The sequence below is a fragment of the Argopecten irradians genome, chromosome 7 (genome assembly GCF_041381155.1).
Source record: "Argopecten irradians isolate NY chromosome 7, Ai_NY, whole genome shotgun sequence".
Taxonomy (NCBI): domain Eukaryota; kingdom Metazoa; phylum Mollusca; class Bivalvia; order Pectinida; family Pectinidae; genus Argopecten; species Argopecten irradians.
The window spans coordinates 3,945,611-3,968,253 of record NC_091140.1 but is presented as its reverse complement, the minus strand read 5'-3'; the positions used below and the strand labels follow the sequence as shown (position 1 = coordinate 3,968,253).

The window sequence follows — 22,643 nt, the reverse complement described above, 5'->3', positions numbered from 1 at the left end:
GGCCTTCTGGTTTCCAATGGATGGTGTTGAAATGTATAATGAAAGCTTAATATTAGGTATATTAAATCTGTAAAGAAAATACATTAAGTGTAGGAGTGAAAAATATCAAAACTGTTTTTCATAATTTTCATATTTCCTTTTTTGTTTCTGGTTCAACATGAAATCAGGAGATGCCAGTGTGATCCTGAACTTTTGGCCTTATAATCAATAATGGGAAGCAGAAGATCAAACATTCCACTAGAAAAGATAAAAAAAAACATGCTTGCAATTGTCCATCCGATAAAATCACTGTTCTAAATATTTTTGTTAAAAACAATATAAATAGCCTAGCTAAAACAATACTATAACTGCCTATCCTTGTATATAATAAATCCAATTATTATAACTATGAAAAAAAACCAAACACAAATAAAAATCAAACTTTTGAAAAATGAATTGAATTTTGAGCAAAAAAAACCAAGGATTATGACAGGTATGGTATTAATACATGTAATGGGGGTTGAACTGACTAAAAATAGAACATGCTAATAAAGTACGACTAAAGCATATCAGCTAACACATGGACAGGGCAGTTAGTCCCACCTAACATAGTGCCCAGGATTGGAAAGAGAAACACGGGCCTCCCAAGCATTCTCCAGTTCCGAGACAAATATTCCACATCATTTTGGAATATGTCCACTAGAAATTCTGTGTCTAGGGGTAGATAGAACTGATGCTGATCTACGAACTGAAAAATGAAGGTAATTACACGTTTAAGTAATTACAAATCATCATAGTTGTAAACGTTATGGTCATAAATCATGGTAATAGACTGTGAGTGGAAATGAAACCTATGTGGGGTAGTTACTGGTGGCCATGTCTGTCAGTATAATTCAACTTCTCACTTTTTTGAATCATTACAAAATCAAATTTAACAATTTATTTATAAGCACAATCATAACTTTGACCATCCTCAACATCCGAGGGGTTACTATCACTGTCGTTATATCTATCCTCTAGTGGATTATTTCATAGTAAAACTGAAGGCTCTGTGTGTGACAGAAGATGTGACAGGTAGAAGAATCAAATAATGGTACACTGTATGGCTTTGAAGGTTCTCTGTAATCTTCAAATGAAGTTTGTTGGCCTGTCATTCGTCAGTTTTTCTATCCTGGAATCCCTTCAATTTTGCTATGGCATAGTGCAGAGGTGGATATAATGAGTGATAGTAACCCCTTGAGTATTGAGGATGAATCTTGGCTGGTGGACATTTGTGTGGGTATTGACATACAAAGCTAGTTTCTATGGTAACATTTAATACTAGCAGTCAATGCAGAGAAGCACTGTTTAGTAATTAATTGGGTAACTAGGGAAGAACACAAATCAGTCCAAAGATTCTTCCATGCTTTATTAATGTTTATAATCTTGCATGTTTAAATTTTAGTTTTTATGAACTTCTATCAGAGAAAATGCAAAATGTGTGTTTTCAGAACAAAATTTTAGTAAATCATACACATGCAACATACACTCTCTAGACTTACAATTTTATGCAGCCAAGTTATTTCAAACCGAATGCCTATCAGAAAACCTAGTTAATCAACCTTATCGACTTCCATGAAATGTAAATACTATAAGCTGTGACATGATTTGGATTAGCCAGCTGATGATCAGCTAATTAAATCCAGCTCAAGCTTTAATTAATACCACTCCCAGCAGCTAGACGAATTACTGAATGATGACGCCATGTCATGTTCTATATATCGATATCTTATTTCTATCAATGGCATAATGCTTCAAGACAAGTCCGAAACACACTTTACCATATGTAAAATACTACTTACTAATTAATGATAATGATTAAAGTTTGTACAGGTATATATACATATGTATTACAATCCCAATTACATGTGACATCTATACATGTACAGCAATTTATGGGACTCACCTATAGACTATTTGACTCATGATTTTCTTGTTCAGAATTAATGGTCTAGATTTGCCTTTAAATCCTACATAAATTGCTGCATATGTTCACTTAAATGTCTGTATATAACCGTACTTGTACTCAATTACAAAAGGATTATAGTAAATATGTTTTTCCTATTAAGTAGTACCAACCAATGATTTAAAAGTTTGGCCTCGACCAGGCTATCTTAAGAAATCAGCCGCAACCAGGCTATCTAAGGCCTCAGAAATCAGCCGCAGCCAGGCTATTTAAGGCCTCAGAAATCAGCCGCGACCATGATATCTAAGGCCTCGGAAATCACCATATCAACCAAACCATTATTCTGACAAACATTTCAGACTTCAGAAAAGAATGCATGCTGTCAGTCTAGAGGGTTATAAACAATGCCAAATCCAGACAATAAAAACAAATCTTTTGATTGTTAATTTCCATTAAATGATACCAGTAAAGAGTTATGTATAAAGGGTATGAATCATAAACACGGAAAGAGAAAGGTGACGTTAAGACCAGGCTAAATTTCAAACTTCATTTTTTCCACTTGCAAGCAATGTTTTTATCAACAACTTGGGTAGCATACACCAAATTTGCCATTTAAACACTTAACATAGCATATGATCATTTTACTTGTCCTGCCACTTAAGCTTGGAGATTAATAGAACGAATATACGTACCCGGCCTACTATACCTTTCGGCCAGGTACGAATTGGTCCCTATGTGTCGTAGTGGAGCACTGCCTCCGAAAATCACTCGGGCACAGTTTTCTATACTTTTTTGTAGGTTTCCAATTATTTTATGCGTATACATGCATTTACATATTATTTTTGTCCAAAACAAACATAACTACCATTCTTAATATCTACCGTACCACTCACAAGACGTCAAATTCACAATTTCAGACAGACCTCCATATGTATTATGTAAAAAAAATAATGCCTCGATGAGAATTTGATATTTTATGTGGTTTAGTTTTATTGCCTAGAAGGTTGGCGATATCAAACAAGTATAATAAAATGCCAACAAACGGTATAATTATGGTTTGCAAAATCATTTCTTTGCTCCATTAGCAGTAATAGGTACCTATTGTAGCTCTAAAGACGACACCATTTTCTGTCTAAAAGTCTTTTGAGCTACAATATTGCAGCTAGGAGATTAACAGTTCTGACACAGAAAATGTCCTAGCATGTCCTTTTTACAGTTATAAGTCCATGATATAAAGCTCCCATCAAGGACATCACACAAACCATGTTAAAATCCAAAATTAATGTAAAGTACTTATGCTTAAAAGTCAAGATAACTTTAAAACAAAAAGATTTTAGTTTTGCTGCATTAAAACCTGTTGATCACATGCATATTAGTTAATGTTAGATTATTGCCATTCAAGGTGTTAATGCACAGTAAGCATTCAATTTTTACTTAACCATTCCTTCATGCTGCCTGTTATTGAGAGCTGGTTTCGATTAGTAGCTTCAACATCACACAATTTAGTTAACATTTGGGAAGCTTAATAGACAACAGGTACGAAGATGGACATGTAGTAATAATGTGTAATGTAATGACACAATTATTATTAACTGATGCCAATGGTAGTTTGAAAAAAAAATCTAGAAAAAGTCATGATATGAATCTTTTCTCAGAGATAAGAACTTGAATATCACAGTGCATAGCATATGGGCAGGTCATACATGGCCTCATATAATCTGTTTGGATTTCATTTTTCAATATGAAACCCAGATGGGTAATAGGAGACTGTATTACTGATCTATGACCTGGGTCAAAGATCATTAAACAATCTGAAGTCCAACTGTCTTAAGTTTAGACTTCGTCAATCAAATATGACATTACAAACATTTATGTTATTTCTGATTGGTTAAGTCTAAATTTAAGTCTGAGATTGTTTCATGATCATGGAGTCAGAATAACAAATTTGTAAAACTGTAAAATCTAAAACCTGTTAAAATATATCGTCAGTGGTATAGTTATCCTCAATATACAGTGGGAGTTATCTCCCTTGTACACATAGGACTTAGTCTCATAAAACCTGCCAAGCTAATCAATTAGAAATACAGATACCGTTTGCAGTATGACAATAGATTACATTGCTACTTTAGTTTCATGGATTAACCACTACTTAACAAAAGTGTGTATCCATACAATTATTTGAATGTTCAAAAGTATGTATACAATGTCATAAATATTTCATGTCATACAAAAAGTAAACCATTTTACACAATAATGAAATTCAGCTAGCAAATAATTCTATTAATAATTTACTACATATTCTATATGACATGGTATCTGATGGCTATATCTATGTGGAGTGTTACTGTATAGTTAGGTATGCAATGCTGTAGTCATAAAGTGATATGTATGGGATGTTGTTATTTCAAAATACGAAGAGTTGGGATTCATTGTGGGATATTATCACATACGTCACATATGGAGTGTTGTAGTCACACATGGAGTGTTGTAGTCACATATGGAGTGTTGTAGTCACATATGGAGTGTTGTAGTCACATATTGAGTGCTGTAGTCACATATGGAGTGTTGTAGTCACATATGGAGTGTTGTAGTCACATATGGAGTGTTGTAGTCACATATTGAGTGCTGTAGTCACATATGGAATGTTGTAGTCACATATGGAATGTTGTAGTCACATATGGAGTGTTGTAGTCACATATGGAGTGTTGTAGTCACATATTGAGTGCTGTAGTCACATATTAGTGTTGTATAATCGGCAAAATTTCATAATCGATCATCGGTTGGAATCAGATAGGCTAACCGATCCGATAATCGGTGAAAATAATCGGTTAATGTGAATTTCAGAATTGAGACTTGTATAAGACTGAAATTAGGTTATTTCAACCATGTTTTCCCATTGTATGTTGCCAGACTCTTCTCTTTTACTGTATACTTTGATAAGTGATAGTTTTATTCTTTTACTTACGAATATATTTTTGATTAGTTTGACTTATCAATGTTGTATTAGTTTGTTTTCTTTTCGTTTAAAGTCCAATTAATGGTTGTACATGCATGTACTATGTAGCATTGTCTGATTGTCAATTATATATTATTATTGTGGGCAAAATGTTTTGGTATTTATCATTTTAGACAATAAGATACTTTTCATAAATGTCAAAATGAATTTATTTTTTATTGTCAACAACTCATAAACTGTTACATTACAAACAAAAATAAAGCTGGAAACAAAACACACTTTTGTGTTATATTACTTCCTGTAAAGGTGAAATAAAAAGACTAGACTAAATCATTAAGCTGTATGTCACTAAGTGACAACAAAACACTTCAACTGACTAGAAATAATTGAAAACAGTTCAATTATCAAGTATCACTGGAATGTGACTGACTGACTGTTCAGGCCTTGTGGAATTATAAAACGTCAATGTCATTATTAAAAACTCATTATTTCAACAAACACTTCCAACTGACTAGAAACAATTCAAAGATGTCCAAAGTTCCAAACTATCAAATGTAACAACAGTCACCAGAAGTTTTTCATGTTCTTGTTCAGGAAAATGAACAGGTCCACATTACAGGGACTTAACCTGCTCCTTTTCTTCGATACAAGTTCTCTAGCAAGACTAAAGACCCGTTCTGACGACACGGAACTCGCTTGTACACACAGAAACTTCCTGGCCATGACCGACAGGCGGGGGTAGAAGACAGAATTTGTTTTCCACCATTCTAGAAGTGTTAGTTTTGTGTCCTTTTTTTGCATAACTGCTGACAGGTAGCGGGTTATTTCAGCTTGGATGGCATCTTCTGCCTCCATTTGGCTGACACCAGTGAACAAAATATCGCTGAACCAATCCTCCGTGTCAACCAACTTTAGAATCTCAACTTTCTGTTTTTTGTTTGGTGTTGTAGCATGACTAGCATCTATGTCTTCCATTTCATGTTCACTGTTTGATGTTGTAGTTTCTGCGTCCATGTTTTGTTGTGTTTGATTGTCCGACTCTGACTGGAGTGAGTTAACGGATTCCACAGGATTGTCCGGAAGAGTTGGAAAATCTGGAAGAGTTGGTAAATCTGGAAGAGTTGGTAAATCTGGAAGAGTTGGTAAATCTGGAAGAGTTGGTAAATCTGGAAGAGGTGCAGGTTCATCTGTAGTTTTCTCCTGTTTCACAACAACTTTGATTCCACTCGCTATAAGTCTCCTGAGGATAGTCTCGGCTTCAAATTTCTTTTCTGGCAGAAATTCAAACCCTTTAGTGAAAGGGTTCAGAATTGTCCCAAGAAGAGCGATGTCCTCTGCCTCTGTTCTTTGTTCAAGTTCTTCACACATTTTTGCTTTTATTGCACGAACAGCTGGTGGGTCGTTTGCTGAAGGTTGTACACTACGTTTCAGTTTGACAACAGTTGGGAGTACTTTGCTGATGGTCGGAATTTTTTCCGAACACATGATGTCTGTTGCATCCTTGAAAGGCTGTAGCACATCAATTACCTTCTCTATAACAGAACTCTCCTCGAACAAGTATATGCTAGCTTTCATGGTGTCTTTGGATTTTTTGTTCGGGCGAGGGTCTGCTAACACGGCCATGATAGTGGGTGCTTGTTCATTAAGTCTACTGATCATTGCAAGGCTAGAATTCCATCTTGTAACTACATTGTTTATAAGTTTGTGTCCGTTCGTGTCCGGTAGAAGAAGTCTCTGCTTCTCATGCAGATAATCGTGGAGACTGCTGGACGCATGAAATAATGTTACCAAACGGCGTCCTTTTGCGAGGAGACGATGAATTTCCTTTTCTTCCATGGACTTTTTTACAACCAGGTTGATTCTATGGCCGTAACAGCCAAAACGTGTCATTGATAATAACTTGAATGCCTTTACTTCATTAGCAGCATTGTCACACTCGTTGCGATAACTTCTGGTAAGTTCCATTTTACTTTAGTCTCCATGATTGACTCGGCCAATGCCTCGGATGTGTGAGAACCCTCCATTTTTTTGGTTTCCAGCGTTGCTGTCTTCATCTCCCAGTCCTGGGTAATATAATGAACTGTTGTTGTGTTGTAAGACTCGGTGTTATTACTCGTCCAGCCATCATGGGTTATTCCAACTCCATCCACATTTCTGAGGTCTGCTGTTATTTTGTGAGAGATTTCTTCGCGTTTCCCGAGCAAAGAGGACAACAGCTTCTGCCTTGTTGGTAATTTGTATCTGAAAAATATAAAAGATAACGACTGCATGAAAAAACTGATGAAAAAACTGTATAAATGGCATTAGCACAGAAAATTTTAAAAAATATATTTTTATCATGAATTGATTTTAATTTTTATTGATACATGTCTATTTTTATTTAATAATACCATCTATTAAATATGTATACATTTAATTTATATTTAATTTTTATTAATATTGATGAAATCTAAATGCTATTGCATTTTTGTAAAAATAAAATTTAATTGAATAATCTATTTTGTATCGATTTACTGCTTTTCTGATTTTAAGTCTCTTTTACTGTTTTATATTGAATAAATTTATTTAGCTGAATAACTTGTGGTTTATATTTTTCTATTCTCAATTTCTTACCTTGGATCCAATTCTTTGACAAATGATCTGAAGAATTCATTTTCCACTAAGCTGATAGGCAGGACTTTCCCGACAATGAGCTTTTGCAAAGCAACATCAATCTTTTCCGCCCTGTCTTTACTCAGGGGACCCTGGATTGAGTGGATTCCCATCGTATTTCTGTCAAAATTTAGCTTTGTTTGATGTGCTGGCGGCTTGATTGTCTTGGTCTCCGGCTGTCCCGCCAACTTGTGTTCTGACTCGATATGGACTCTGAAGTTTGTTGTATTTCCTGAAAATGAAAACGGAATTTTCAAATTTTCACAAAGTACTAACATTACAAATTGGTGAACTCAATATCTGGGTAATGAGACTTGCAACATGTTTGGATCACTAGTAAAAACTAAGAGTGAGATAATTAATTATATCTGAGAATAACCGACACTGAAAAAAAAATCTGAGTCAGTGATCATGAAATCATTTTGAACATTATGTGGAAAAAAAATCACGTTATCATACAAAATATAATTTATAAAGACACATCAAAACAAAATAAGATGCCGGTCTCTGAATATTGCCGTTACATTTCGACGGGAAAATCGTCAATTTGAGATTTGCGGTTACACAAACGCAACAACACTGTCAACAGTAAACAACCTACCTGTGTTCGTATAACTTTTTCTGCAAAGTTTGCAGAATGCCTTCGACATATCCAAATTGTTCTTATAAGGGGGCTCGCCTTTGTCTTTCTTTTGAAAACCAAAGTATTTCCATACGTCTGATTTTAATTTTGTCCCCGGATGGGGGTACAGTTCCTCGTTGCGAGTTGAATTCGCCGCCTCGGGCATGTCAGGATCCGCCATTTTAGCTTGCGTAACACGTGGTTATGAATGCAGAGTGACTTCCCTTGGGGTGCGTTCGGTTGGTAAACCGGAGGCGCGTTCGACGATGTTTTCCTTCCGATGATCGATTATCTCATAATACAATCGATCATCGTAATCGTGAGACCTCTAACCGTCGTTGATCGATCCCTGCCGATCATCAATACAACACTATCACATATGGAATGTTGTAGTCACATATGGAATGTATAGTCACATATGGAGTGTTGTAGTCACATATTGAGTGCTGTAGTCACATATGGAGTGTTGTAGTCACATATGGAGTGTTGTAGTCACATATCGAGTGCTGTAGTCACATATGGAATGTTGTAGTCACATATGAAATGTATAGTCACATATGGAATGTTATAGTCACATATGGAATGTTTTAGTCACATATGATATGTTGTATAATTGAAATGTACATATTTAGGAATAATGTAGCTATAGAAAAGTGTACCTACCTGTGGAATGAAGGCGAGAATCTGGTCCTGTAACATGTACAGTTTACTTGTCGCCAGAAGGCCAATCTCATTGGAAGGTCGTCCAGTCAATCCAAGACGTTTATTCTTGCCTAAAATCAAAACAAAAATTCTTCAATCAAGGTCAATCCTAATATTTGGATACATGCCTTATTTTATGTACTTTTCCCAATACAACATACATGGGACAGAACTTATACTTACCTAGTAGGGCGTAGATTTGAGTAAGAATTCTGGCTGGATACACTTGTATGGGATAGACTTCTGCAGATGTCTGTACATCAATTCCATGTTCCAACAAATGTTCCTGGATTTTTAAATTCTCAGCAAGAATCACCACTGTAAGATTGAAAAGAAGTACGGAAGTAGGCCTCAAAAGTTCAAAAATTATCTGCAGCAAGTGATCTTAATAACCATTCATCCCAAATACCATAAACTAGGTGCCAGAGTTCCAATAAATGCAATATTGAAGCAAATACAGTGGAACTTGGTTGATACGAACTGATAATTTGACAACCCAGCTTAATACGAAGTACTTTGCCGGTCCCGGCCGAATTCCCTCTTTATCTTTGTTTAAAGAACTTGGATAATTCGAATTTGGAAAACTCAAAGAACTCGGATAATACGAAGTAAATTTTGAGTCCAAATGACAAAATTCATACATAAAATGTTCTTTTAACTCGAAATGAGATTTTGTGGACAACGAGTTCGCCGAAAATGCCGTTTTTCTTTTTCATAAATCTGCCGTAGAACAGCATTTTAAATTATATATCTAGGTTTTATTGTTATAATTTTGCAACTACCATCGGCGATTTTGACATATCTCTTGTTCACATCATTTTACGACATGGAACTTGTCTTTCTTTACCAAGTAAAGAGATAGTCAGAAGACATGATAACTCGTTTAATTAGAACACTCGGATAACTCGAAGTTTTATCTCAATCCCTTCGAGTTCGTATTCACCAAGCTCCACTGTAGCTCAGCTCAGGCCTGATTATGTAAAGTTAAAAACACATGTTTGATACTGCCGGACAAAGTTAAGCAAAACTTGTATCAATGTTGACTGTAACCTGGCCCAAGGATCATGAAATATTCTTAGACTGAAGCATTTCCTTAGCCAATCAAAAATGACTGTTTTTGGCTTAAGACTGTTTAATGATCTTGAGGCCTGGAATTACTGTGGCTTTATACTAACCTTGTACAACAATGTCTGGCTTTGGTTCAGAAACCAGGCGTCGATTCAGAGGGTCCAATTCACCAGGGGACAGAAAATTCTAATGGTAAATAAACATCAATGCCTTTAATACTTGTGAATTAAGAGACATTGTGATGATCAATTTCTAATTTCAATATATACAGCAGCATACATTAGGAAACAGAAAAGAAACAGTACTATACAACCTACCTCCAAAATGAGTCGACTGAGAATAAACAAGGACCCCCCCCCCCCCCCCTCTACATCTGAGGTAATAATATACAACCTACCTCCAATACGAGTCGACTGAGAATCAACATGTACTCCCCCTACATCTGTGGTAATAATATACAACCTACCTCCAATACGAGTCGACTGAGTATCAACATGGACTCCCCCTACATCTGAGGTAATAATATACAACCTACCTCCAATACAAGTCGACTGAGAATCAACAAGGACCCCCCCTACATCAGAGGTAATAATATACATTTCCTACCTCCAAAACGAGTCGACTGAGAATAAACAAGGACCCCCCCTACATCAGAGGTAATAATATACAACCTACCTCCAAAACGAGTCGACTGAGAATAAACAAGGACCCCCCCTACATCAGAGGTAATAATATACAACCTACCTCCAAAACGAGTCGACTGAGAATAAACAAGGACCCCCCCTACATCAGAGGTAATAATATACAACCTACCTCCAAAACGAGTCGACTGAGAATCAACATGGACTCCCCCTACATCTGAGGTAATAATATACATTTCCTACCTCCAAAACGAGTCGACTGAGAATAAACAAGGACCCCCCCCCCCCCCTACATCAGAGGTAATAAAACACATCCTACCTCCAATACGAGTCGACTGAGAATCAACATGGACTCCCCCCTACATCTGAGGATATACAACCTACCTCCATTAAGAGTTGACTGAGAATCAACATGGACTCCCCCACATCTGAGCTAATATACATATCCTACCTCCAATACGATTTGTCTGAGAATCAACATGGACTCCCCCACATCTGAGGTAATAATATACATTTCCTACCTCCAATACAAGTCGACTGAGAATCAACATGGACTCCCCCCACATCTGAGGTAATAATATACATTTCCTACCTCCAATATGAATTGACTGAGAATCAACATGGACTCCCCCACATCTGAGCTAATAATATACATTTCCTACCTCCAATACAAGTCAACTGAAAATCAACATGGACTCCCCCCACATCTGAGGTAATAATATACATTTCCTACCTCCAATACAAGTCGACTGAGAATCAACATGGACTCCCCCACATCTGAGGTAATAATATACATTTCCTACCTCCAATACAAGTCGACTGAGAATCAACATGGACTCCCCCACATCTGAGGTAATAATATACATTTCCTACCTCCAATACAAGTCAACTGAAAATCAACATGGACTCCCCCACATCTGAGGTAATAATATACATTTCCTACCTCCAATACAAGTCAACTGAAAATCAACATGGACTCCTCCCACATCTGAGGTAATAATATACATTTCCTACCTCCAATACAAGTCGACTGAGAATCAACATGGACTCCCCCACATCTGAGGTAATAATATACATTTCCTACCTCCAATATGAATTGACTGAGAATCAACATGGACTCCCCCACATCTGAGGTAATAATATACATTTCCTACCTCCAATATAAGTCAACTGAAAATCAACATGGACTCCCCCCACATCTGAGGTAATAATATACATTTCCTACCTCCAATATGAGTTGACTGAGAATCAACATGGACTCCCCCCCACATCTGAGGTAATATACATATCCTACCTCCAATACGATTTGTCTGAGAATCAACATGGACTCCCCCACATCTGAGGTAATAATATACATTTCCTACCTCCAATACAAGTCGACTGAGAATCAACATGGACTCCCCCACATCTGAGGTAATAATATACATTTCCTACCTCCAATACAAGTCAACTGAAAATCAACATGGACTCCCCCCACATCTGAGGTAATAATATACATTTCCTACCTCCAATACAAGTAGACTGAGAATCAACATGGACTCCCCCACATCTGAGGTAATAATATACATTTCCTACCTCCAATATGAATTGACTGAGAATCAACATGGACTCCCCAACATCTGAGGTAATAATATACATTTCCTACCTCCAATACAAGTCAACTGAAAATCAACATGGACTCCCCCCACATCTGAGGTAATAATATACATTTCCTACCTCCAATATGAGTTGACTGAGAATCAACATGGACTCCCCCCCCCCCCCCACATCTGAGGTAATAATATACATTTCCTACCTCCAATATGAGTTGACTCAGAATCAACATGGACTCCCCCACATCTGAGGTAATAATATACATTTCCTACCTCCAATATGAGTTGACTGAGAATCAACATGGACTCCCCCCCCCCCATATCTGAGGTAATAATATACATTTCCTACCTCCAATATGAGTTGACTGAGAATCAAAATGGACTCCCCCACATCTGAGGTAATAATATACATTTCCTACCTCCAATACAAGTTGACTGAGAATCAACATGGACTCCCCCCCCCCCACATCTGAGGTAATAATATACATATCCTACCTCCAATACAAGTCGACTGAGAATCAACATGGACTCCCCCACATCTGAGGTAATAATATACATTTCCTACCTCCAATATGAGTTGACTGAGAATCAACATGGACTCCCCCACATCTGAGGTAATAATATACATTTCCTACCTCCAATATGAGTTGACTGAGAATCAACATGGACTCCCCCCACATCTGAGGTAATAATATACATTTCCTACCTCCAATACAAGTCGACTGAGAATCAACATGGACTCCCCCACATCTGAGGTAATAATATACATTTCCTACCTCCAATACAAGTCGACTGAGAATCAACATGGACTCCCCCACATCTGAGGTAATAATATACATTTCCTACCTCCAATACAAGTCGACTGAGAATCAACATGGACTCCCCCACATCTGAGGTAATAATATACATTTCCTACCTCCAATACAAGTCGACTGAGAATCAACATGGACTCCCCCCACATCTGAGGTAACTTTCCGATGGCTTTACGCTTCTGACTGTTAGGATTTCTGTATTCCTCGTCCACCTAACAGAGTCACACAAATGATAAAAATAGATTTAATCATAAAACATATGCAATGTACAAAACAAATAAAGGATCACATATGATATTGAATTGTGCACAAATGTGTGTTTATAAAACGACTTGGACAATGAATCTTGTGGTGTTCCATCTGTTCTATATCTCTTCTTAGTAAAAAATATCAATCTATCATATGTGTGAAACATGTACTTCAGGTCAGTACTTTGATATTATAAAGTAAATTTATCAAAATCATTCATACAGGTCACAAGTTTTATTGTTCTCTTTTTACATATTACATAGTTATCTCCCTTACTGGAAGGTATCGATTGTTGTCTGTGAGCTTTTTTTTCTAAGACAAATATGTTACACTCACAAACACATGACGTCACAATCAGTACCTAGAATAGAAAACTCTTTCATATGCAAAGACAGAATATGTGACAGAATATGTGACAGAAAATATACAAGATGGCCATTTGTGATTGTAAAAACTCAAACGTAGTGTTGGGTTCCTATCGGTTCTTTATTGCTTATGAACGGAAGCACTTTGTCTATATATTTGAAGAGGGAACGAAACCCCTGTAAATATAAAGACAATACATAAGTTTCTGAGACATGTACCTTGATTCACATGCCACAAACATATTAAGTACTTTTTTCTTAGAAATTCCTCTACAAAAGCATCTGCAGATAATTCTCACCTTATCGGCGGGTACCGTATATAACTCAGGCAGCATCAGAACTCCATCATCACGCTTCTTTAACACACTATCCAACAAGTCTCGGTATTTTATTATCTGTTAAAAATGAAAACAATGAAAAATAAATTTATAACTAGTGATAATCTGATGCAATGGTGTCATCACATTTTATTCAATGAAATCGAATATGATATTATGGCAACATTTATCTTTTGTCAGTTTTTGGGTGCTTTTTTCTTTTTGTGTGTTTCAATACTATTTTTTCATTATTATTTCTTAAGAGGTTGTAGTGTTCATCATGACCACATCTGTCTAATATGTCCAATATGCAAAAGGAGCTCACTGGAAGCAGACCACGTTTATTTTATCTCTTACCTGTTCTTCGTTACCATTAAATAGACCATCAAGTAAAAAATAGGCGAAGAACATGGGCCATTGACACTCAATCTTCTCAAACATCTGTAACTCCCAGGGCTCGTAATACAGACGGGACGGATCCTGTCAAACAAAGCATGTTGATTATTTCATTAAAACATTTATCAACTATTATTATATGATATTCCTGTTACAACACTTTATTTTGGTAAAATCTATTCACCTTATTTACCTTAGTTTGGCAAAGACCCAGTTTTACCTATCACATTTACTTGCTAAAATTTGAGAGACAGTGCAAAAATTGAATTTGTGAAGGCTAAAGAGGTAATATAAGACAAGTTGTTTCATTAATTAATTTTAGTCTTTTAACACCTGGACCAATAGTTTTTCCATCATCACCAACATAGTGTCAATATTTATCAATGTACAGTAAAAAAATACATACCTCTTTCGCTGTTTTATACCCATCTCTCAGGAATCTACAAAATCCATACTTTCCCTTAAATAAAAATAAACCATTGATATATTGAAGGACATCCCAATCGAAATCTATCGAAATCCACAAGTTTTCATGAAAGAATTTTTTCTGAAAGTTCTTCTTAAAAGTTGGGTAAACCGTATAATAGATTTAGTTATGTATCATTACCTCCAGCTGTTGTTGTATTTGTTGTCTAGTTTCGTTGATTAATCGAACGTCATCTACAGCAAAGGCTGGGTAACTAATAACTGTAATCAAGGCAGCGTCTATTTCCTAAAAATAAATGACATTGATGAAAGCATGACCACTACATTAATAATACTACATTGTGATAGTCGATCAGTTGATATTGTAGCAAGTTCAGTAATTCTAAAGCAATATCAATTAAAACACACACGTAGATTCACTGGAATCACATCTATCATAGGAATAGCAGAAATTGTAATTGTTCACAATAGGAGTACCATTGAAAATATTTCTAAAATAACTTTGTAATTTTTCTGATTTAGTTTTTAAAATGTGACATATTCACATCTCCTGTGTATATAAATCTATAATCAATAATATTCTGTATATTTTGGTACTACCTTGGAGTTGGATTCTTTAGGTAACATGGAATGCAAAATGGCCTGGAATGAAAGCATTTGTATACATTGTATTACAATCTCATATATAGTATACAAAATGGGTAAAGAAATAATTGGGTTAATCCATGTGGTTCACAGTGATTTTTTTTTTTTTTTGTAAGCATAAAATCAAACATTTCCTAGAAAATGACAGCATTGTCATTCCAATTACAGATGATGTCATAATCAATACTTATCCGTAAGACAACTTGTTATATGCAAAGACTGATAGCCCTCTACCTTGTAGCTTAAAGGTGGACACGCCAACTATGAAGTTGTTCTGATGGACATTGTGACAACACTAAATTGTGGAAATAACTAGCAGATCTATGTATCTACTGACCTGGCATTGCTGAGCTTCATCAGGAAGGACATGAATGATTGAAGTGGGGCCGCCGCGGGCTCCAAATAAATCCAACTCATTGATCGCTTCCAGTGCTGCCTGTATAATATATAAAGATATTAAAGTGAGCAAGAAAAGGGGAGACATGGCTGTGTTGACTGGAACTTACTTTTGTAACATTCAGACTAAGGTTCATTTTGATTAATATTGCTTTGACAGTCAGGGTCATGTAAGGACATAGCTATTAGTTTTATGTGGGTAAGAAATGCCAGAGTACCCAGAGAAATCCCACTGACTTATGCTCAGTACCTGGCAACAGTCTGACATAGGTTTTGGTCTTGTGACCCATAGGAGGATGGCAAGTAGTGAAAAGTTGGGGAGTACCTTAACCACCGAGGATACTGTGGCCTAGGACACTGTATGCCTTACCTTTGCCATTCCAATAGAACTTGAGTTCAGCTCAGGGAGACCATGGTTGGTTTTATCTCCTCTCTCCCAAATACCATAATCCTGAAAGAAATTAAGTGTTTAAACTAAATAAAATACCATAATCCTGAAAGAAATTAAGTGTTTAAACTAAATAAAATACCATAATCCTGAAAGAAATTAAGTGTTTAAACTAAATAAATGTACTAAACACAAAAGCTTTTTGAAACCAATGATGAAATGACCAGATCGGAATGTTTAAGAAGAATCTTGTTCACTAATTCAGAAGAAAATAATGTCTGTTTTTTTATTAACTTATTAGTTTTTCCACTTTTGGAGATACTCATTCTTATTTTCAGTAAAACAGAAGATGGTACCTTAATGACTTTTGTACACCATGCCCACAGCTAGCTTATGTTGAATTACTAGTGACTATTTAAGTTCTACTCTATATTTGTCATACTCACAGGAGTCCTGTAGGCAGATTCTATATAGAAAACTAAATTCTGAATGTAGGCCACCTCGTCTAATGTATAGACTATCTGAAGACCTGTCAACAGGAATAACAAAGTACAAGGTACAACTATATACTCACAGGAACACAAAATTCTGGTCATGCAAATGTTAATGATATAAACATTCATAATATTATAGATTGATAAAATTCTTTGTTCAAATATCTTGCTGATACTATGTTCAATCCTGAATTGTCATTATCAGACTTCTTTCTTTTTGCAAATTCTTTATTGCTTGTGTGTTATTTCAGTGAATATATTTAATCTAATTCATATAAAATGCAATATTAATTATAAGTGGATAATTTAGTTAAACCATTAATGTATGTCATTTTTATAAAAATCAATACAATCTCATAAACCTCATTTTTGAGGGAAGAGATATGGAAAAAGAAGAATGTGACGCTGAAGCATTTAGACAAGCTAGCCTACACACTACATAGTTGTCGTATTGTAATTACCAGAGGCAGTCATCTGTGCTAAAGTAAGAATGTAGAGAGAGGTGGCATCTATCTGTAGGTGACCCCATTCGTCGTCTCCAACCACGGGCTTCCCAGTTTTGCTGCTATACTTTGCATGCAGTGCATCTTTGGGGCTTTGTGTGTATTTGAACTTTTCCAACTTGTCGACTTGCATCATCATACATCGTAAAAGACCTCTCATTAATTTCACAACAGCCTGTGGAAAAGCAATGAAATTCCATTGATTATTCAAAATTCCTTTTCATTTCAATTACACACAGCTTTATATGATATTTAAGTGCAAGAGTCGCTACAGTATTGAAAATCTATTTTATTACTAGTGTGATAGAACGGGTTTCTATCGTTGTTGCATTTATTTGTACAGTATGTATATTTGTTATTGCACTCTTCTAAGTCTTCACTTCAGTGATCTGTTTATGTATCTTTGACCCAAATTCAGGGGAACACCGTGAGAACAGGTCTTATCTAGGGTGTGTTTGCTGTTTAGCAGTCACATTCATCAACCTAGTTGTCCTCATGATCACCCCGATGATGCTGACCGCTGGCCGGACTACACGTGTGGTACACGTGGGAGGTGTTTATCAGTCAGTTGAGCCTTGTCTGTATTTAAGCGGAAGTTATATTTAGTGTGTAGGTGGGTTGTTGTAGCAACGGTTTAACCTAAATATGGTGCTCTGTCCGGACTTTGACCAATCAGTGGTCACTTTGGGGTACTGGGTTGATGTGTCGTTATAAAAGGGGCTGCTTCTAAGGAAGCTTTGGTCTTGACTAGGGAGAATGGGTTAGGGACAGAACCACGCCGTGCACTGTCAACAGTGCAACACTTACGGGGTCTCTGAACTAGTTCGCACAGTGTAGTAGGGGATTGTCAGGGGCTTAGGGCTTAGACATCCATAGGAAACCTATTTACGCAGTTAGTTATGTCTCTTAGAGTTGGGAACATTTGGTAGGTCGGTTGTCTCCCGTTAGGTGTTGTTGGACTGTGTTTGGGAACACGTGGTCTTGTTGTTCTGTAGCTATATAATTAGGGTTTTGCTTCATATAGGATAATTGTATACTTGTTTCTCTTACTGTAAGTTGTCTACATCAGGCACTATTGTAAATATATTCTTTATCAATTCTGTATTACTTGTCTTTTATATAATAAATAGTTATTTGTACCTGTATTTACCTAGTTGAGTTATTGGATTAGTGTCAGTGCTTCCGCTACATCCTAGAGATCGAACCTGTTGAGATACAGGCCTGTAACCTGTGGAGGAAACGGGATCCGGAGAGGATTTGTGACGACTGTGGACTCTGTTGTATACTAAAAATACTATACGATCACGATTTGGGACTTATACATATAACGGGAGCTACAGTCGGATCGCCCCTCCGGGTCTCTTGTGGAAAACCCTCCTTATTACACTATAAAACATCTGTAGGCAGATTAAATGAATCTGGGTGATTAAAGTCCAAATATCTGTATCTGTCTTATTTTTTTCATGATTAAGAAGAAAGTTGATAAAAAATCCTGTTGTAAATCATGCAAAGACAGGACTAAATCGAAGTCAAGATGAGTGATAATGATTAGGAAACTTTTCATAAAAATCAAATAAATATTGAACATCGCTAGGTGGGTCCCGTTCAGTCAAACAAACCGAGGTTAACCGACATTGTAACGTCGTTGCCAAGAACGTCATGTGACTACGTTAACTATGGAACGTATGTCCAAACTCTTCCAAGAACGGGTCATGAACTTTCCAACTTCCGTTCTGCAAAAATCTTAACTTCTATATCCATTTTAAAATGAAGGCATGTTTAGAGGAACTGATTTTCAACAACTGCTGTAGTATGTACCAAACTTACTAAAAAATCATTATAAATATTCTTTGATATGACTTAATTTCAAATACTTCTATATATACTAACAATATCGGGCTCGGATCTAACTATAAATGCATTAATATTTGCATGTGACTCATATATAATTATAATCAATTATCAATATGATTTTGCAGACTTTAAAGTAAAGGCATTGGTCTACCTAGGCCTACATACATTTTTTCTGTCCCTGTTTGGTTTCAAGTAATATTTATGTACGTTTCCTGGTCTCAGCACCAAATGTAACCAAAAAGACCATTATGATCATCATCAACAAGCTGAATGTCAAAGTTTAACCTTGCTAGTCAATGAATCTTCTTATAGTAGACACAATTCCATCGATGTCGATGATTATATTGTGCGTTGTGCGGATTGGCAGAGGCGTGATTGTGAAGAAAAAGAGTGAAGTTATTTACAGTGATTGTGAAGGTGCAGGTTTTTTTTTTTTAGTGTATAGTTATAAGATAAAAATATGAGAGAATTTTAGGGAGTGGGGTTTAGGTCTTTAAGTTCTGTTTTTAGGATATGTGACTTGAAGACCTCTACAGTGTAGTGCTTTGTACTGTAGCCACTGGTAGATATTGAACATGGTCAACCATGGCCAGCTCAGATCTATGTTTATAGTTTTTAACAACACATTTATATTTAGTTACCTGTTCCAATTCATAGGTCTTTGCTCTGTCCTCATCCAGGTCAGCATTCTTCTTATAGGCCTGGGCCAAACCCCACACGGCCATAATAGAGTAGAGATTGTCCCTAACCCAGGCATGATTGTGAGTCACAGTACCACCAAAAAGACCAGTCACAGGGTCCTAGTAAAGATAACACAAAAACACTAGGGTCTCTCTGTGGAATGCATTTACTAACCCAGTTAGTGTACACTTCTTCAAACACTAAAAAGTGTCTGACTTTAAAATCGTGTTTTGAAGAAATCTAATTAAATATGTCACATATATATAGACAGCTATTTTTTCAGACATATATACTTTATCCGACTGTATCCAAATAGATCCGAAAACAGAGACAAAAATCCTCTGAAATGCGAGAACGTGATGGATATCCAGTGCATCCTATATACTCATTTAGATTAGAAGATACATTTACTGTAAGGACGACTGATGTGCAAATTACCTGATGTTTAAGAATCGTTTTGTAGACCAAGCGCTGATAGTAATCGAGACGCACACCAGAATTACTCCTGTTCCTCATGTTTTCTCTCCGACTATGCAGCCACTGAAGTTTTGACAGGACATGTGGACCGCTTTCATATATGGAATCGAGCCGTTTAAATTCGTTCGTCTACTCATCAGTATTTAGATTAAGCGTGGCGAAGACAGTTTAGAATAAATAAAACTATATTAGTCTAGTGGAATCAAATCATGTAATATCAAAATAAAACTTTCTTAAAGAAAAAACAACCGCAGTTAACAGAATAATTAGCCAAAAACTTCAAATTTAGTGAACTTGCTGAGTCGTTTCGACCACCTAAATGAAAGAATCCACTTCGCAGTTTCGAACTTTTTGTGCATATTAAATGCAGACTGTATTATGAATTAATTTATATACTATTTAATATTTCATGAATTGAATTTACCGCTTTAATTATATAAAGACGGAATTTTAGGAGTGATTCATTTTTATCTCTTGGAATTAAATTCGAAACTGCGGCTCAACAACCATAGGCCCAGCGAAGGTCAAACGAGGAACAGAAAGGTTTGTATGCTGTAAAAATTGGTTTGCAATATTATTTGCTGCAGGATGTTGATGTATGGTCCAGGAAAGTATGACCAGTAATTTCAAGAATTGTATTTAAATGAAAACAATTTAATGTAGTTTTAGAAATCTATATACTATACTCTTAAAAAACCTAAATGTGATCAGACTCAGTCTGTGGACCGGTCTGTCAGTTGTTGCTGGCCATAGTTGCATAACGATTTATATGTCTACCCTCATGTTAACATCACTGTTTCAATATTTATGAGTTGTGTATTCTTTATGTATGTATTAGGCCACATATTTACTGGCTGTCTCTCGACTGTGGTTGTTTAAAAAAAAAAGGGGGGGGGGGGGGGGCTTATGAACAGGCTGGCCTGGGGGCCTGGGACACAATTTCTTCCGGGGTCCCCAAATTTACGTCTGTCAACGGCTCACGAACTTGCCGTCTGTTGAACGTGGGTCACAGAATATTAGGTCATGACTATAGTTTAATACATTGTGTCCCCTAGGCCTGTATACTGGCAGGCGACCAGTTCTCGCGGAGTACCAATTATCGCCATTGTATCTGTATCTGCACAATTAACGTGAAATTTTAGTCATTAAAGCCATCTTCTGATAGGAGACACTACCATACCAGTGATTTTTCTCCTTATAATATGACTGAAGGCAAGGCCTTAAAGGGCGCAGCCAGATGTTTTAATATGAATCATGCACTGCTTAGGAAGAGCAAAGCTCTACTTGTTTATTTTATTTTCATGAAGAAGACATCATTTTGAAATAAAAGGACGCACTTTAAACTATAGAAGTATATGATGTTATAATAGTCTACATAAATTCAAAGAAATGAACTCACAGATTCGGATTTCTCTGTCCATTCAAGGCCTGGAGTGCCGCGTATGCGAATCCTATGATTTCGTGCCATTTGTTGACGTTATGTGAGGTCATGATTTCTTGTACTCATCTTTGCCTTGGTGCTTGGTGGATATTTTAACTGCATTCTATAGCTTTTAATTTTCAAAGTGTTATTATTATTATCTAAAAAATGTTTAATTACTTCTGTTATGCATTTGCATTAGTTAAATATATATTTACTGAGAAGAGCAGTACCGGACTACCTGAGCAACGTACAACCTCCCCATATGTATGAAAAAATGGCGACCGCAAACTGAAGCTGTCAGTGTGTAGGAGTGAATTTTGAAGATTGTGTTTTTTCTTGTATTTTCATGTATCTGTTACCTTAGAAGTGCTTCTCAATTTGTGCCCTTTGGGCACGAAGGGCTGCGCCCTTATTACTTTCCCAATGCTAAACCCCCCTATTTTTTTCCCAACTACAATGAAAAATTCCCAAATCAAATTTCTGAAAAACAAACAAAACTGAAAAGCTCTCTCCTCGGTGTTTAATCTAAAACAAACTACTCTGAAACTGTAGTTATGGCCATCATCTTTTGATAAAATGAAACAGTTTACTATTTAATTTTTACATCTAATCACTTACTATACCATGTTCAGTAATGGGTATCTTTTTTCCAAAACTGCTCTTTTTGCGTTTAAAAATTCCCAATTTGTTAAAAAACTTTTTTCCCTAAATACCCGGAAAATCACTGCATACTAATTTCCACAAAAAATGGTCTGAAAATTTGTGTGTGATCATACAAGTACACATGCGATGGCGAGAATTGGTACCTGGAGAGAATTTGTCGCTTGCCAGTATATGACGTCACAGGGGTTGTTATTGAAACGTCGTATGCAAATCATGACTATTTACTTACGTTTATCTAGTGTATCCACAAAAAGAATCCATTATTGTTTGATTTGATATTGAATGCTCAAATTATTAGCTCACCTGGTCCGAAGGACCGAGGTGAGCTTATGGGATACCGCAGCGTCCGGCGTCCGTCAACAATCGACTTCTTCTCCATAACCGCTGGTCGGATTTC

General features: G+C 36.3%; 2 protein-coding genes across 15 annotated transcripts in view; both read right to left on the bottom strand.

Annotated features, from left to right (window-relative positions):
* The window catches only part of LOC138327317 (probable phosphorylase b kinase regulatory subunit alpha), a 61,120-nt gene extending 40,694 nt beyond the window's left edge, over window positions 1–20,426 (bottom strand). For 4 of the 14 annotated variants that reach the window (XM_069273321.1, XM_069273319.1, XM_069273322.1 and 1 more), the window contains exons 1-15: window positions 20,122–20,416; window positions 19,644–19,802; window positions 17,107–17,323; window positions 16,598–16,680; window positions 16,134–16,214; window positions 15,705–15,803; window positions 15,323–15,364; window positions 14,904–15,008; window positions 14,703–14,756; window positions 14,258–14,380; window positions 13,883–13,978; window positions 13,074–13,181; window positions 10,032–10,110; window positions 9,040–9,174; window positions 8,818–8,927 (exon numbers count right to left, since the gene is read on the bottom strand). In XM_069273321.1, coding sequence (XP_069129422.1) covers window positions 8,818–8,927; window positions 9,040–9,174; window positions 10,032–10,110; window positions 13,074–13,181; window positions 13,883–13,978; window positions 14,258–14,380; window positions 14,703–14,756; window positions 14,904–15,008; window positions 15,323–15,364; window positions 15,705–15,803; window positions 16,134–16,214; window positions 16,598–16,680; window positions 17,107–17,323; window positions 19,644–19,802; window positions 20,122–20,199 — 1,569 coding nt within the window. In that variant the 5' untranslated portion in view covers window positions 20,200–20,416. Of the gene's footprint in view, window positions 1–582; window positions 728–8,817; window positions 8,928–9,039; window positions 9,175–10,031; window positions 10,111–13,073; window positions 13,182–13,882; window positions 13,979–14,257; window positions 14,381–14,702; window positions 14,757–14,903; window positions 15,009–15,322; window positions 15,365–15,704; window positions 15,804–16,133; window positions 16,215–16,597; window positions 16,681–17,106; window positions 17,324–19,643; window positions 19,803–20,121 lie in introns of all 14 variants that reach the window. The other 10 variants (XM_069273314.1, XM_069273320.1, XM_069273318.1 and 7 more) reach the window with 8 other exon arrangements.
* LOC138327319 (E3 SUMO-protein ligase ZBED1-like) lies at window positions 738–8,805 on the bottom strand. Its single transcript, XM_069273327.1, is given in 4 exon segments — window positions 738–6,812; window positions 6,815–7,121; window positions 7,494–7,764; window positions 8,134–8,805. Coding segments are annotated over 4 exon segments (2,148 nt in total). The 5' UTR covers window positions 8,336–8,805; the 3' UTR covers window positions 738–5,444.
* Window positions 20,427–22,643: the final 2,217 nt, after the last annotated feature.